At 43.4% G+C, this 16,822-nt stretch overlaps 1 protein-coding gene across 1 annotated transcript in view; it reads left to right on the top strand.

Annotated features, from left to right (window-relative positions):
- The window catches only part of igf1ra (insulin-like growth factor 1a receptor), a 69,346-nt gene that overhangs the window by 45,558 nt on the left and 6,966 nt on the right, over nucleotides 1-16,822 (top strand). The window contains exons 3-17 of the mRNA XM_079163651.1: nucleotides 5,150-5,450; nucleotides 6,442-6,578; nucleotides 7,136-7,280; nucleotides 8,027-8,235; nucleotides 8,388-8,514; nucleotides 9,125-9,360; nucleotides 9,512-9,679; nucleotides 10,195-10,393; nucleotides 13,748-14,034; nucleotides 14,149-14,291; nucleotides 14,597-14,762; nucleotides 14,888-14,990; nucleotides 15,222-15,292; nucleotides 15,384-15,613; nucleotides 16,554-16,658. Of these exons, the coding sequence (XP_079019777.1) occupies nucleotides 5,150-5,450; nucleotides 6,442-6,578; nucleotides 7,136-7,280; nucleotides 8,027-8,235; nucleotides 8,388-8,514; nucleotides 9,125-9,360; nucleotides 9,512-9,679; nucleotides 10,195-10,393; nucleotides 13,748-14,034; nucleotides 14,149-14,291; nucleotides 14,597-14,762; nucleotides 14,888-14,990; nucleotides 15,222-15,292; nucleotides 15,384-15,613; nucleotides 16,554-16,658 (2,627 nt within the window). The remainder of the gene's footprint in view (nucleotides 1-5,149; nucleotides 5,451-6,441; nucleotides 6,579-7,135; nucleotides 7,281-8,026; nucleotides 8,236-8,387; nucleotides 8,515-9,124; nucleotides 9,361-9,511; nucleotides 9,680-10,194; nucleotides 10,394-13,747; nucleotides 14,035-14,148; nucleotides 14,292-14,596; nucleotides 14,763-14,887; nucleotides 14,991-15,221; nucleotides 15,293-15,383; nucleotides 15,614-16,553; nucleotides 16,659-16,822) is intronic.

Below are 16,822 nucleotides of genomic sequence, written 5' to 3'. Positions count from 1 at the left end.
TGGAATCTCTGATGCGGTTTGCCTTTGGCTGGAAGTGGAGTTAGCATCCTCTCTCTGGCCGTCCTGGCTGATGTGGTTTAAACAAGTGTCTGTAGTGATCCGCTGAGGGCTCCCAGGGAGGATCGGGTTGCCGGATGAGGATGTGGCCTGATGGAGCTCAGGGAGCTGGGGGGGGTCGGCCTGCGATCCGGGCTGCAGCACCGCTGATGGGCCTTCCGTGTGCTACTGTGCGCCTGTTCTGCTACCTTACTGTCTGCTACTGCTGTCAGCTCTGGTAACCTGAGCTCACCGGCCCTGACTCTGCACAGAGTGGGAGGCTTTGCATCCCCACACTGCAGTGGATTACTGTAGTGTGCAGTAAAGTGAATACTTCGGTATGTAATTGAGGTGATGTAGAGATAAATTGAATCATGTCCTAATGGAGCTATGGCCCCGTTTACATTATGGAGCAAGAGCAGGCGGTGTGATTGACACTTAATGTGCAGCTACATACAGTGACCTCCATCAAAATCACGTAGTCAAAGCAAAGCATGTGATGGTTATGTTCTTATTTTCCTGTGCACACTTTAAAAAGAATGCACAGCTTTATCTTAACCATATTTATACTGCATTTAATGAAACTGTCTTTGAAATCACACTCGGTAGATACATAGTATTTCCTGAAGAACACCTTTCTTTTTCATCCGAGCCCCCGAGTCATATTTGCTTTTTTAGCTGAAATTCCATTTATGGGTCAGCACTATTTACAGGAATAATTGTACTTAGGCTTGTTGTTGAGTAAGCTACGTATGCTCAGGTTTCCCCTGAACTTATTTTTTCCCCCGAAACTGTGGAAAAGCCATGCTTAATCACTATGGTTACGACTCCCCCTCCGAATGACTGCTCAAGAGAGGACTTGTTTACCATCTCTGCTCCAGACTCAATAACATGTCAATCATCAGGGTTAGAACCTCCCCTGCCCACCTGCTATTGGTCCAGCAGATAGCTCCCAGTTTAACCCCCACCTTCACCCTCCCAGACACCCTCCTCCATGTCGTCCCTCCCCTTGAGCCCCACTGTGAATAATGAATGATTTCCCAACTGTCTGCCACGCTTCCTACTTATCGTCAATGACGCAGGGAAAACATACTACGCTTTGATATGTTACAAATAACTATTTCATCTTTTATTAGATCATTTTTTACGTTTCACTGGCTGACACCTCTGATTGGTTTGGGTAAATTATACCAGTTTACAAAACTCCTTTTACTTTCACACAATACTTCATCTTCAGAGGTGGCAGTGTCCTGCTGGCAGTAAAAGTGTCCCCAGCCTCCCAATGTAAACAGTGTAGTAGTCACGAACACAGCGTGCTCTCTAGCAAACGGGACATGACTTGCATTCACATGAGGAGCATTGCTGCAATCCTGCAATCCTCTCAAGCACTAACGTCCTTATTCGATAAAGAAGTAATGCTTTTTGAGAATCCAACTTTGAACCCCCTCACCCATCTTCCTATCACACACACACACACACACATCTACACACCCCCACCCTTCTCCAGGCAGACAGGCAGTGTTGAAATCTAGCCCTCTTGTTATCAGATTGAAGCAGCCTTTTTTTTTGTCAATGCAGACTGTGGGGAAAGAGGAGGGGTAAGCCATGGTTGACGAGCTTTGGGTTCCTGAACCCCCCTTGCATGCTGTGCTTTAAGAAGGCAAGGCCATCCTGACGGAGGATTAACTGATGCTTGCTATCTGATGCTTGCCGCCTCTTGCTCTGATGCAGTCCCATATATTCTTTTTGGGGTCCAGAACTGTTACTTACATCCTTGCATGTTTTTTTTTTGTTCTTTTAATCTTCATCTATATGTTCCTCTTTTCTTATCTCACATTACACCTCCATAATTCTGTTTGCTGCCAAAATAGCCCCCCCATCTCAGGTTTCCGTAGAAAATCCTGATGTTGTTATTGTGTCGTTGCAGCGGAACGAGAACAACATTCTCCCCCTTAATTCCCTTGCGGTCTGAAACATACTGCAGATTCTTCACATAGTCTAGCGACTGGAGGATACCTTTTAGAACAAAAAACAAACAGTGCATAGTACCGTGATGCCTCTTACTCACACTGCTGCTGTATTTAATGGCGGTTGTAAGGCTGCATGAGCGGCTCAGAAGGAGTCTCCTCATTGCCTCGTTTACTATTGATGAAATGGACCTGGCCTCTCCATGTGTCGTAGTGCTCTGGCGAACAGCAGGGGCAGGCTGGTGGTTGGCTATGGTGTCTGACCTGACTGCTCAGGGAAAGAGAAGGAGGGAGGGGGGTGGTGTAACTACAGTACGAGAGGAACAACATCGTAAACCTCCCTACCCCCACTTCCGGCAGTGTGACTAATTTCACTCTGCAGCCACTGATTATTTTCATAAGTTTTTGTATCTACAGTTTGTTCTCTGCAACAGTTGCTTTATGTGATACAGTGTGTACTTAAAAAAGGTAAAATCCCAGCCTGCTGATGCTTTTAATTTGTTCCTGCTCATATCAAACATCCACTCAGGGGACTACAAGAATGATAATAGGAGCCCCTTGTTATGTAGTCCCTTTCCTTTGATGTAGTGGAAACCCACAATGCCCTGCATAGCTATGTGTTGAGAGCAGCAGTGTGGAAATAGCGCCGCATTAGGAGCATCTATAAATGGAGGTGGATACCACGGGTTGTTTGGTCACACAGTGAAACCAGGTTGACTTATATGGATTTATGGCAGCAGCTCCCCCCCCCCCCCTCCGCTTTCTCCTGGCAGAAGGTATGCATGTTTCAAATTTCTCTTCATTGAGAAATCTGTTTAAAATGATGCTGAACTGAAGGGGACCTCCTCCAATGAGGCTCATCAGGGTTTGCCTTGGCTGCCCCCTTTTGGTGGGATTCCAAGAAAATTAGCCCTCTTTGATGTTTCTCACTCTGCAAATGTGCAACACTGATGACAGCATCATATTTCCTCTCAAATCACTGCTGTCATGTGACATCTTGTGTTTATTGGCGTTTGATGCTGTAGTTTTAAAGAAGAACTATGCTGTTTGTCTTGGACCAGAGCCAGAATGGTTAGATACACTATTCATGAAGTATCACAGAGCCAGTCAACTCCTGGTGTGACAGAGCATATATATAGTGTGAGTGCGAAGCTATACATAGCACAGGAAAGGCCATATAGGTATATACTCTTCTTCTTCTTACTCATTTCATCATGAAAATATTCTTATCAGGAGACAATTATTGGAGATTTCTGTGGTACTGCTTTGTATTGAACAATACAGATGTTGCATCAGGTTAACTCAATGAGATAAGATTTTGTTAAAGAAATAGTGTTCTCTTTTTTTCAGACCATTTGAGTGTTCGAGTAACTGTCAGGAGTGCGAATGATCATTCCCCTTCCCTTGTGAAGCAAAAGCGGAGTTGGCACTTTGGGAGTATGAGTTTGCTCTGCAGCATTACTGTAGTGCACCATCACGTTCTTTATCTACAGATGTTTTTGTGAAGCAACATGAAATATTCATCAAGAGAGGATTAGCTCAGCAGCCGGCTTCATTTTCTTGACTGATTCACAAAGCGAACCACTGATGCTCCGACACCCGCGTTTAATTTCAAAGCAAATAAACAAGTGGAGCTGCTTTTCCTCTCCGCTCTCTGGCACACACACACATATTCACATACTAACATGTGCACACAGGAGTACACTCATTCTTCATTATGTGTACTCCTGTAAAAGTATCTGTTTTGGGGATGGCTGAAATAATGACTCTCGTGGCAATAAAGTAATATGTGTAGTGTCACATAATAACACACATAAAAGAGAGTGGTGAAATGTGTGTTTTAGTGTACTTCTGTCTGAGCTTGTCTGAGCGTGTCTGACTGTGTGTGTGTGTGTGTGTGTGTGTGTGTGCGCGCACATTTCCTTCCAGCCCTGGCTTTGCACCAAGAGGCGGTTGCTAAGGAACCAGGACTTTGCTGCCTGCACAATTTATAATATACAAAAAAAGGCTGTTTTTTTTTAACAAATGATCATAGATTTCTTATTTGTTACACATTTCCCCCTAAGAAACCTGAACCTTTGACTCAGTCTCTCCCAGAGCCGTGCTTTATGCAGACAGAGAAACAATCATTAGCAGAAAGCCCTTTGTCAACCCTTTCTTTTACAATCATTCACACACATTCACATAAACACATCCAGGTGCTCTTTCTATGGAGTGGACTCATCTGAAACTAGGACACTCAAGATTAGTTAGCATTGGGAATCATCTGATTCCTACCCTTACATCTGCTTTTCCAGAAGTGCTACTTTCTAAATAGTTTACAGCATTGAAAGCAAACCTTCCGTTTGCCATTTTCATCTCATTTGTAATTTAAGTGTAAAGCTGAGCAGATTACCATGAGTGGTTTGTAAATCTACCAACAAGCACTGGCCTAATTGTTATCCTTATTACCTGAATGAGTAACTTTAATCCTTTCTGTGTTAAAGTTTGGATTTTGAAAGACTTATTCTCATAGAGTTAAAGGATGATATATTAATGGTCATTTTATAAACTCTGTTCTATAAATCTGTCAAACTGTAATGATTCCCTCTCTGTCAAATGTCTGTCTCAAGCAATGGGAAACTGCTGCGTGTTATTGATAACATATTGTTATGGGCTTTGGTTTCTCAGTGATGCTCAGTAAACAGTGAGGACCTTCTATCATTCATGTTGCTCAAGCTTAATTTAAATCACCCCACACAATAATTATTCTGTCGATTTTTTTTTCTTCTTTCTCACAGCCTGGAAGGATGTTCAGACTATTGTATAAGACTGCATTAGTTTTAACTACATGTACCTAATAAACTGGCAACTGTATACTGTGTATATAAACACGTTTTGTGTATGCACACACTTGAGTCCCTACTCCTTTTGAACCTTTCTGGCCTGTTACCATGCTGATAATAACAATAACAGATCTTTATCATCATCAATTCTTAAGTTATTCTACATTTTGTACATGACATCTTTATCACAATCTGTGCTTTAGTTTTGTACCTTTCTGAGCTTTACCATCCTTGACTTTGTTGTATTAGTGCCCAGCTGTGCAGACTGTTTACTCCCAATCAAAACTGACTCTTCCCCCCGTCTTTCTCTGTTTCCTCCAGTATGCCCCAAACACTGCAAGCTTTCCTGTACAGACCAGGGGGAGTGTTGTCACAGCCAGTGCCTGGGCAGCTGTACTGAACCGAACAACGACATGGCCTGCTCTGGCTGCCTCCACTACTACCACGAGGGTCACTGTGTGCCGGACTGTCCCCCAGACACTTACAAGTTTGAGGGCTGGCGCTGCATCACCATGGACCTGTGCTCCCAAGTGCACCTGCTTGGCGATACTGGCTTTGTCATCCACGGGGGAGAGTGTATGCCCGACTGCCCCTCTGGCTTCACACGCAATGAGACAAATCGGTAAAGACATACCCTTCAATTCTAGTTAAGGTCCTGATGATTTGGAAATGCCATGCCAGTTGACACACTGAATGTACAACAAAATAGGAAGAGCTCCTTAAAACATTTTGCGTTTGATTTGTCAAGTATTCTTGAGTATTCTTGTTTAATGTTCCATATTTTAATTTGTACGGGATCATAACCATAACTTATTCACAGAGAGAGCCAGAGGTCTTAATGTTACTTCCTCACTAGTTTTTCTGTGAAGCAGTGTGGTTTCTCTTCATTATTCACAGACACTAAAGCTGCTGGTGTGTTCACTGTACTTTTGCATAATTAATTAATTTGCATAAAATATCCTTGAGCTAAGCTTCACCTGGCTCTTCACAGGTTCCTTTCTTAAAGTAGGACTCAAAGCTAGAAGTGCTAAAGGTTAAGAGCATGTCGGACTATTAATGATTCAAGTTTAGACTTCCCAGACTGTTTAGAAAGAGTGAAAGGTGCTCAACATAGTGCCTTGTTTTCTACACTCCCCACTAGTAGATTTGACAGATTAATACTTAAAGGTTTTAAGGAGAGTCCACTTTAAATATCCACTTGACATTTTCTTTGTTTGACATTCACCTTAAACAACAAAACTTCTCTGTATGCAACTTTCCTCCCTGTTTTGTCTCGTCAATTCCCAAACTTTCCATGCCGACTCTCTGCTGCTGTATTTTTTGGCCATATCGCTGCCGTTTTATCTCTGAGGTCTATACAGTGAGTCACTCTCACAAAGTTCAGATGAGGGCCCATAAAAGATGAAACTCTCCGTGTGAGAGGTGACCTTGTATCATGGAGTGAAATTAGTTGCCTGAATCATTTGGAATGCTTAGGAGACAGGGAGTGGACCGTTTCAGGGTGAGGTAGAAAAGTTCATATAAGATTTTGTTCATTCTCTGACACGTCTTGCTTTTTTTCCCATGTCTCTTTCTTCTCTTTCTCTCCTTCCCTGTGCTTCTGCTGTCAACAGTATGTTATGCAATGCCTGCAATGGCCCGTGTGATAAACCCTGCACATCGCCTGTCATCGACTCTGTGGATGCTGCCCAGTCCCTGAAGGACTGCACCGTCATCGAAGGCAACCTGAACATCAACATCCGCAGTGGAAGTGAGTGCAGCTACACAGAAGCACAGTGCTTTTAACGCCACATATTCTGTAATGTTGCAGTGTAACTGAGTGTAGTAGACTATGCTACGCTACACTAGCTAACATCACATTAAATATTTAATTTGGTGTCAATCTGTCGTACAGTACGCTATATAAATCCTTCACTGACTCCATTATACTGACTTTACTACACTTTGATTCACTTGACTGCCCAGCAAATGTTATGATTACAGAGACAGATAATGTTAAAGGCCTGGTGGTCTAAGCTGCTGGGATTCACAGTGAGGGCCACAAAATCAACATTACATCTGCTTCCTGCACTCTAACCCAATTATCACATTATGCTATCATGCTGTGTATTTGCTCAGTTGACAGGGCGGCTCACAATCTAATCTTTACATATGATAACACGTATACAACTTAAAGTAGTGTTCATTAGGATATTTCGGTTAAGAGCTAGTATGGGTGGCATAGTAGCCGCAGCTGAGATCCCTGTGGAAATGTTTTCATCTTCTGCTTTGTCTCTGTGTCTGTGTGTGTTCATCCCCTGTCCCCAGATAACATAGCGTCTGAGCTGGAGAGCTTCTTGGGATTGATTCAGAAAGTGACGGGCTATGTGAAGATTCGTCACTCCCACGCACTTGGCTCGCTGTCCTTCCTCAAGAGCCTGCGTTACATCAATGGGCAGCAACTCATCGACAAGTATGTCTGCGCTCTTTGTCTGCCCTGTTTTGTCTGTGAATGTGTGCATGCTTGTCTGCGGTGACTGGGGGAATTAGAGGACATGAGCGGCCCCGCAGCCCAGCAGGGAGGTTGCCACCAACGTATCATTGAAGTGACTTCCTGTTGAACGAGTGTCTTCCCTGGATGGTGGATGTACATTAATGCACATATAACATTGTCTAGTATATTGTAGAATCATTTAAAAAATGTGTCATGCAGACAGGCCAGATAAATGAGTGTGGTTACAAAGCTACATGGATAGGCTCAGGTCCATTAAACTGTGATATCAGCAACAGCTTTAGATATGAGGGAAGGCTTTTATTGGTTATGGCCAAAGGGGTCATGGGAAATCCTGTCGCCCTTCTTGTTGTCGTTTCTCCCAGGGTAAAGTTTCACTCAGAGGAATGTTGTTGAGGATGGCAGACATTCCTTTCGCTCTGGAGGTGTTCAGCTGCGTTACTGACTAACTTTAGCTCAGCGTGTTAGCATTACTGTGTTTCTGTCCTCCTCTGTATGAACCCAGGCTGTCAAACAGACACACAAACCTGACCTCATGTGGCGTTCACCTATTCAAGTGCTTAACGCTGCCACAAGGTGGCAAAGAAAAAGCTAAACCACATTTCTGACAACTTCAGCTTCCATGAAACACATTCACTTACACAGATTTTCTTTGTTGATCAATATGGGCTGGCTGTAACCTTCTCTTGATCTCCTTCCATTATCAGCATGTATTCGTTCTCCGTTATCGACAACCAGCACCTGCAGTACCTGTGGAACTGGACTCAACACAACCTGACTATTGGCAATGGACGTCTCTTCTTCCGTCTGAACCCCAAACTCTGCATGTCTGAGATTCACAAGATGTGGGAGAAGACAGGCATTGCTGTGAAGCCAGAGGAGGGAGATTTCCGTAACAACGGCGAACGGGCCAGCTGTGAGTACATTCACATTGACTTCGACACATTGGTCGACCTTTTTGTTGTGAGTGATTTGCAGTCATCCGGTGTGTAGGGACATTAAAAAAGTAATGATAGATTGTCTTAATATTGTATGTGTCTCATTGCGCGTCCTGCTCTGTCGCAACAGGTGAAAGTCATATCTTGAAGTTCAAGTCCAACATCACATTAAGCCACACGATCAAGCTGGCATGGGAGCGCTACCGGCCGTCGGACTACAGAGACCTGATCAGCTTCATAGTCTACTACAAGGAGTCGTGAGTACTCAGGACACAAACAACTCGTTATCTTTATAACACCTTATCATTTAAAATAAATGCTACAGTGAGGCAGAGTGGGTATGGATGAAGTGTCTTTTTTTTTTTTTTTTTACAACAACATATTCTATTTCGGCCATTCAAGTCAGAACATAATCTTTTAACACAGGATTCCCCTTAAAATCAGAGCTATTCTATGTAAAAGTAAATCCTAAATGATCATATCTGTCTGGTTACGGATGACCAGCAGAAGAATTCCTCTGTTGCAAAACAAGCTGAACCAAATTTACATCATCATATTCACATCCATGTCTGCTGTTTGTGTGACTTCTGGGTTTGATTAACTGTCAGATGTTCGAATTGAACTTGTACAAAGCAAAACAAGTGGCTGCCTTTAAGGTAGGTAAGCAATAAGAAAATGTATAGTATACTTTGAACAATTGTTGGAGGAAATATGCAAAACCATTCGCAAAGATTAATCATATCTTCAAACGTGACCTAGAATGTGTTTTATTTTCATACCAACAATCAATTTTGATAGTAGATGTTATTTTTTGGAAATTGGGAACATGTCGTTTTTAAGTAAAACTATGTTTTGTGTCTTTGCCAGCCTGTTCAAGAACATCACAGGCTTTGACGGGCAGGATGGCTGTGGCTCAAACAGCTGGCACATGGTGGATGTGGACTTCCCTCAGGATAAAAACGATGACCCTAAAGTCAGTCTTCAACAACTCAAGCCCTGGACCCAGTATGCTATTTTTGTAAAGGCCATTACCCTGCAGGTGGAGGACAAACACATTACTGGCGCAAAAAGTGATATCATCTACATTCGCACACGCTCATCGCGTAAGTCTGACCATCAGCCTGTTGGCACCAAAACTGTAGTTGTTGATTATATCTAATGCTGTTTGTAAATTATTTGTGATTCAAATGCAACCTTCTCAGTAATTACTGTAAAACATGTTAATGTTGCATGCTGTCTTTGGCCCTATTGCAGTGCCGTCTATGCCCAAAGACGCCCGTGCATATGCCAACTCCTCAACCAGGCTAATGGTGAAGTGGTCACCTCCAGCCTTTCCCAACGGCAATCTCACGTACTACCTGGTCCGCTGGCAGCAGCAGCCTGAGGACAGGGAGCTCTACCAACATAACTACTGCTCCAAAGGTAAGCAATACTCATTCTATAAAACAATAAACATCTTTTTATCTTACTGTTACTATAACCACAACTTTTTGGGAAATACATTTAATTTCTTTCTTGCCAAGGGTTAATTGAGAGGATTGATATCACTCTAATGTCTGTATGTTAAATATGCAGCTATAGCCAGCAGCTAGTTAGCTTAGTTTAGCATAAAGACTAGAAAGAAAGGGAAACGTTGTTTATTTTACCCTTAGATTTTTGTACACATGAAAAGAACAACATAGAATGTTAATTAGTGAGATAAGCTAACTATCTCCTGGCTGTAGCTTCATCTTTATGTCCAGACATGAGAGTGATATTCGAAGATGAATATTCTCATCTTACTCTCAGCAAATAACTGAATGTGTATTTCCTAAAATGTTAAACTATTCCTTTAATTTTGACACATAAATCAGAATATATCAAAAAATATCAGCAGCTGCTCTGATAATGCAGATGGATTTCCTATTGCTAAACACTCTTGTTTTCTCCTAAAACAGAGCTGAAGATCCCGATCCGTATCCCAGCCACAGGCTTCACGGACATGGAGGACAACACCAAGTCAGACCTGGCAGGGGCAGAGAAGGGCCAATGCTGTGCTTGCCAGAAGACGCCTGAGGAGAAAGACAGGGAGAAGGATGACCGGGTCTTTTTAAAAATCTTCGAGAACTTCCTTCACAATGCCATCTTTCTGCCGAGGTAAAGTAAGCCACAGATATAGTGACGACTAAAACTGTTTCCAGCTACTGCTCTGGGGCCTCCTTTCATTCTGTGGAGACGGCGATCAAAGAGCTGAATTTGTTTGCCTTGACGGGTCAAAATGAGGAATGAGGTGGCGGCCCGGGCGTTACGGCTCCTCAGTGGCGCTGACAGGATCCGAGCATGGGGGCGTAGCTGGACCTGACGGGTGCTGAGCCGGCCCGCTGGGCTCGGCCCTTTTGTCAGGCGGTGCAGATGAGGAGGCATGCTGAGTAGGATCCAAAGCCTTCTTAGGGCTCTTGTGGCTTTATGTTGCCATGGCAACGGTGGCATGGGGGGGGGGGGGGGGGGGGATGTTAGGACCAAGGAGGTAGCAATTTAGGCAACACAAACAAACCCAGGAGAGAGATGTGATTAAGGAGTCTAAAGGGCCTAGTTTGGCTGCACACCCGTGGCTGCTTATGCTTTTGTTCCCCACAATAGGGACTGACATCTGTGTTGTGTTATCATTTAGCTTAGCTCGTGGCTAAGGATGTTTCGCTGTTTTCAAGGACTCTCACTCTGCTCTCCTCCCACACTCCCTTTTGTTCTCATATAGACAGTCACAAACAACCTATGCGTTTGTGAATTGGTGCCGTAACACTGCATCTCCAACATCCATCACGGTAAAATACAGAGACCTTTGATAAACTTGTTGCTTCCCAGCAAGAACACTCAGCAGGTATCTTATAAATCCATACTGTAGCTTTAAACGATGCCACTGAGCCTCCAAAGTTCATTCATTCAAACAGCGTTACGGTGCCCTTCTCTTTTCCTTCGCAACGCTCTTGCGGAATTGGATCGATGTGTTTGGAGGAAGAATAATAAAACAGCTTTTCGTTGTAATTGAACTCATATATGCCTCCCCCTCCCCTCCCCTTCCTTCTCTCTCTGGCTGTGTTGATTTGTTATAGTATAGCTGTCTAGGAAACAAACGGATGGCAGGTCCCAGGCCTGCAGGGAAGGGTTCAAGCTGTGTATGCACAGACTCTCCACTGTAACAGAGCCAGCATTATACCAAACCACTCCAGGGAAAGGGCTAGAAAATCGGGGAGTTTTTTTTCAAAGGTTCAGGGTTTAGACCCAGGGTGAGGGGAAAGAGGGTGGGTGAAAACAGAAACAGAAAGAAGAGGAAATGTTTTCCATTCTGTCCCCCTCCACCCGGCACTCCACTCTCCTCCTCCCCTTGCACACTCTCTTTGTCAGGGACTTGTGTTTTTTCTCTCTCTCTCTTTTTTCTTTCTGGAGTGGGACAGCTGCCAGGAAATGTACAGTGAATCCATCTGGAATTTAAATGAATTAGGGAAGAGCCCCATCAGCGCTAGACAAACAGCAAGTAAAGGAAGGCAGACTTATTCAGTGGAGGAGAGGGAGGATTGCTGCACAAAGAGGATGGCTGCCAGTGTCTGTTTAGGAGACCTTGTGGTACGATCCAAAAGCTGACTGGAGCATTTATTTACTGTAATTACTCCCTGTTGAGACTAATGATGAATACATAAAAGATAAATTGATAAGGACTGCCTGGAAGTTACCTCTTCTTTTGTGCAGAGATGTTCAGCCTGCAGTATGAGCCTTACACGCTACAGGCTTGATGTGTAGTCAAGACTTTACTCTCTGGATTCCATTGCTTGCGTAAAGGTAAATCTTTTTTTGCGGGTGAGGTGACGTCAGGACACTAACTGTAGTAACTCACTAGTTATAAGGTCATGCTTCAGTCAGCTGAGGAGCCTTCTCACAGTGTTAAGACTGACCTGCTTAACTTGTCACTCTCATTGCGCATTCAGAAATTGGATCCCTCAAGTTGTCTTTCCTCTGGCCTCTCAGTGTGGTCTATCCGTCTTTCTGCCTCTTGTTCAATCACTTCTGTTACAGAATAGTTTAAGATTTACTTGTGCAAATCTGCATCTCTCAATCCAGAACTCTCTTGTGAGTTTTCATATATTTGTTATGTATTTTTAGCAGTTTTTTGAGTGCTGGACTTTGGATTGTACTGCAACAGTTCTAACTGTCAGAGAGGAATGTTGACATGTCAGTGCGACTGGTCTTTCCCACGGGTCTGTCTGTGTCTGTACACTCCTTGTGTAGGTGTATGTCTGCTCAGACACAAAAGATGCTTGACTGTAGCTTTTTCTCAGTTAGGTCTCTGAGTTTACTCCCTCACTTTATTACTTGTGGTAGAGCTGAAACGATTTGTCAACAGAAAAATATTCAGCAGCTATTTTAATAAGCAAATTATTACTTTAAGCTATTTTTTTAAAGCAAAAATGTAAAACAATCTCATCTTTAAGCTTCCTAATTGTGCTGATTTGAAGCTTTTCTTTGTCTGGTTTGATAGTAAATTGAATATTTTGGGAGTTCTGGAATGTTGGTCGGACAATACAAGCACCTTTTAGACATCACCTTGGTTGAAGGAAATCGTGATTATTCACATTAGATGGACTAAATAATGAATCAATTAATTGAGGACAAATCGTCAGATTGATGAATACTTAAAATAATTGTTGGTTGCAGTCTTAATTCCCAGTATACCTTTTGAATCATGTCTGAGCTGTTTCACATGCTGTGATACAAAACCTAGCCACCTGTTCACGCTGTCCTCATTACATTTCCAAACAGCCCCTGAACATTTATCACCTTGCGAGAGCGCTGTAAAGGTGTCACCTGCTGTCGATACAGCTTTCATTTTCCAACTCAACCCTTTCCTTCGTCCGTCTGTCTCAGCTGACTACCCTGTAGGTTTCATAGGAAACTACTGTAGGCTAGGTGCCCTCTGGCGTCTGTTGTGCCTCTGCTGCAGCTACAGTCACAGCTGTCAGCCCCTGCATGTCCAGCTCCAGGCGGCTCCACGGCTTATCATCTGCACTATGAGACCACATGTCCATTCACTGCAATGCCCTTAGTTTGGGTGCAGAAACCTTTTTTGGGTTCAGAATGTCACAAAGATATAAGCCATATTTTCTGTCTCGTCAGCTTTTTTTTTCTGACAGTGGAACAATCTCTATGTGTCTTTGTCTCTTTCTCTGTGTGTCCACCTCGCTATGATCTGTCAGATCTCATCCTTCGACACAGCTCCACAGGGAGTGTTATGCAGCATCCGTACACATGGTGGACACATGCACACATACAAATTCGCACTTACTCTACCCGGTTCAACAAGAAGCTTCAGCTTTTTCTTTTGGGAGTTATAAATATACAATTATTTGTAATGAAAGGATTTCCAGAACAAACTATATCCCTTCTGTCTTTTATTATAATAACAGCAGTAATTATACTTGAATCAATTTTCTTACAGCTGTTTCATCCTCTGTATTTCAGACCTCCAGATCGTCGACGTAGAGATGTTTTTGGTTTGGCGAACAACACACTGCTCCATGACGGTGTTGGCAGGGGGAACACCACCCTTGGTCTAGGGGATAACAGTACAGATGGCATTCCTCCCATCAGGGAGTACCCCTTCTCAGAGGACAAGAGCCACGCAGAATATTTAGAGATCCCCAACCTGCAACCCTTCACTGTCTACCGCATTGACATCCATGCATGTAACAAGGAGGTTGGGCGCTGCAGCGCTGGAGCCTTCGTCTTCTCCAGGACCAAACCGGCAGGTAAGGAAGTGACCCTGGATACAACCTATGATAGAAATATGACACAGTGGGCTGTAACACCTGATCTTACAGTGCATTGTAGACACAAGCTTGTTGTGTGTGTGTGTTTCCCAGTCAAAGCAGATGACATCCCTGAAAAGGTGATCTATGAGAGGAGTGACAAGGTTGAGGGTTGTGTGATGCTGCACTGGCCAGAGCCCGTCATGCCCAACGGTCTCATCCTGATGTATGAGATCAAGTTCCGTCTGGGGACAGAGGTGAGCCAGGCTGGGTATAACTGAAGATCCCCTCAGACATGTTTAAAGACATATCTAAATGATCCCTGCACAAATCTTTCCACCTTCAGCAGATTCTAGTGTCAAACTCTGCACATACATCATTCATTCTGCACAGTGCACAGTCAAACATCCAAGTGAAGTAACAGCAGTCAAGACACATTTTTGAGTGGCGCAAGTCCCCATAATGGCCGAACATACATTTTTAAACAGAATGCACAATACTCAGGTTTACCAACCTGATCGTTCACAGTAACCACCATGTGTTTTTTTCTTCTTCATTTTAGCCTGAGAAACATGAGTGCGTGTCACGGCAGCAGTACCGCGAGCACCAAGGAGCCCGGCTGACCAACCTGGGCTCAGGGAATTACTCTGCTCGCGTGCGCGCTACTTCACTAGCAGGAAACGGCTCCTGGACCGAGAGCGTGTTCTTCTACGTGCCTCCACCCAAACGTAAAACTACATGTCTCGCACATTAAATACTGTTTATAGAACAAAAACGTGACTTTTAAAGTAGATAAGAAATGACACCTTTAGTCAGTGCTGATCCATTTTTTTTCTTCTGTTCTGTCTGGCAGGAGACGATGTTGTTACGTTCTACTTGGTCATCATAATTCCCATTATAGTGACACTTTTCATTGCCGGCCTCACCACGATCGTCTTCTTTGTGAACAAAAAGAGGCAAGTATCTTCATGGACTTGCTTTCCACATTGCCGGGCAAAGTCTCCTGATATTGTTGTTCTACCTCGCTATGCTCATGAAACCTAATGACTAGTGTAATGTCAATTAGAGTTCACAGGTGTTGTTTTCATTTACATTCCCCTGTGATAAAGAGTTCTGAAAGAGAATTACATGTCACACCCACAGTCAGAGCTGCCTGCTGACTAACGTAGCTGTCTTTGTGTTAATAGGAATAGCGACAGATTGGGGAATGGAGTCCTTTATGCGTCTGTCAACCCTGAGTACTTCAGTGCTGCAGAAAGTAAGGATGTGCAATATCTTGTACATTTTTTCACTGTTAAGTTTTGCTGTGCGTGCATGTTTTTGACCCGCCGTCTGCTATGTTGTGCCAGTGTACGTCCCAGATGAGTGGGAGGTGGCCAGAGAGAAGATCACAATGCACAAGGAGCTGGGCCAGGGCTCCTTCGGCATGGTGTACGAAGGCCTCGCCAAGGGAGTGGTCAAGGACGAACCGGAGACACGCGTGGCCATCAAGACGGTCAATGAGTCGGCCAGCATGAGGGAGCGCATTGAGTTTTTGAATGAAGCCTCTGTCATGAAGGAATTCAACTGTCACCATGTGGTAAGAGCGACACGGCCTGAGCTGAGCGAGAAAAAAAAAACCCAACACATCGTTTTATTGAACCCAATTTCAAGAAAGTGCTCTTGATTATCTTTTCCTAATTAATCTGCATGGATGCAGAGGAAAAGGTGTCAGCAGGTCACAAGCACTGAGTACACTGTGCTTTACTTTACTCATGCAGCTACAGCCTGAGGCAGGGTTTAGCCTCCTGGAGATTGTGTAGATTCTCTCATCAGCGTGATCACAGCCTCATTAACTACGTTAAACGGATGTTTTAATGATTTTCCTGAGGAAAGCTGCTGTTACAACCTTTTTATTAAGTCTGGCTGCTAAAAAGCCAAACACTCCATTATTAATTTCAATTTGTATGAGTAAATAGATTTTTTTACTTTCTTCAAAGCAAGTTAAAGAGAAACAGTTTTTTTTCAACATGAATATAAGATATGAAACATGAACAGTTGAACAATGTTTGCTCGCAAGCTAGAGTGCAGCTGAAGACATTTTAAGTCATCTTTTACTATTTACCAACACTTTTTATTTGTTTCTTTTGCAGTTAGTATACAACAAATCAAACATTTTATACTAACAGGAAATTATACGATACCATCAAAACTCACTTTACACCCACTTCCAATAAATGTTGTTTGAAAAATTGTAGTAGTAATCTCATTTATTTTATGAGGTAATCCTGGAGCTTTTTCACCACCATCTGTAGTTAAATATATCCCAGCTGTGATCATCTCCTGCATTTCTTTTGTGCATTGCATTGCGAGAGAATCTTGTCCATCAACAACACACTCAAAAATGAAGTATTTTTAGTATGATTACTGAAGTATACTTTATCTTTTCCCGTATTAATACACTACATATTCAAATGTAGAATGGATTTGGGACTTTGGGCCCATCATACCTGACCTGTGCTGTATTGTGATTGGTGTAGGTGCGGCTGCTGGGTGTAGTCTCTCAGGGACAGCCAACCTTGGTGATTATGGAGCTGATGACCCGTGGAGATCTCAAGAGCCACCTGCGCTCTATGCGCAAAGAAGTAAGCAGCTTTTCCTCGCACACACACACACACACACACACACACATTTCAGCTCAATGTCAGAGCTCTTACTTAAATAGGCGATGGTATGAATTGTCACATACACACAACCTGTCCCCCTTTTTCTCCGACACCCACGTGCACATTTCCTTACACAGCATCCA

Source organism: Pholis gunnellus, assembly GCF_910591455.1.
Source record: "Pholis gunnellus genome assembly, chromosome: 7".
NCBI classification, from domain to species: domain Eukaryota; kingdom Metazoa; phylum Chordata; class Actinopteri; order Perciformes; family Pholidae; genus Pholis; species Pholis gunnellus.
The sequence above is the reverse complement of the archived record's forward strand: the minus strand, read 5'-3'. Positions and strand labels throughout refer to the sequence as shown.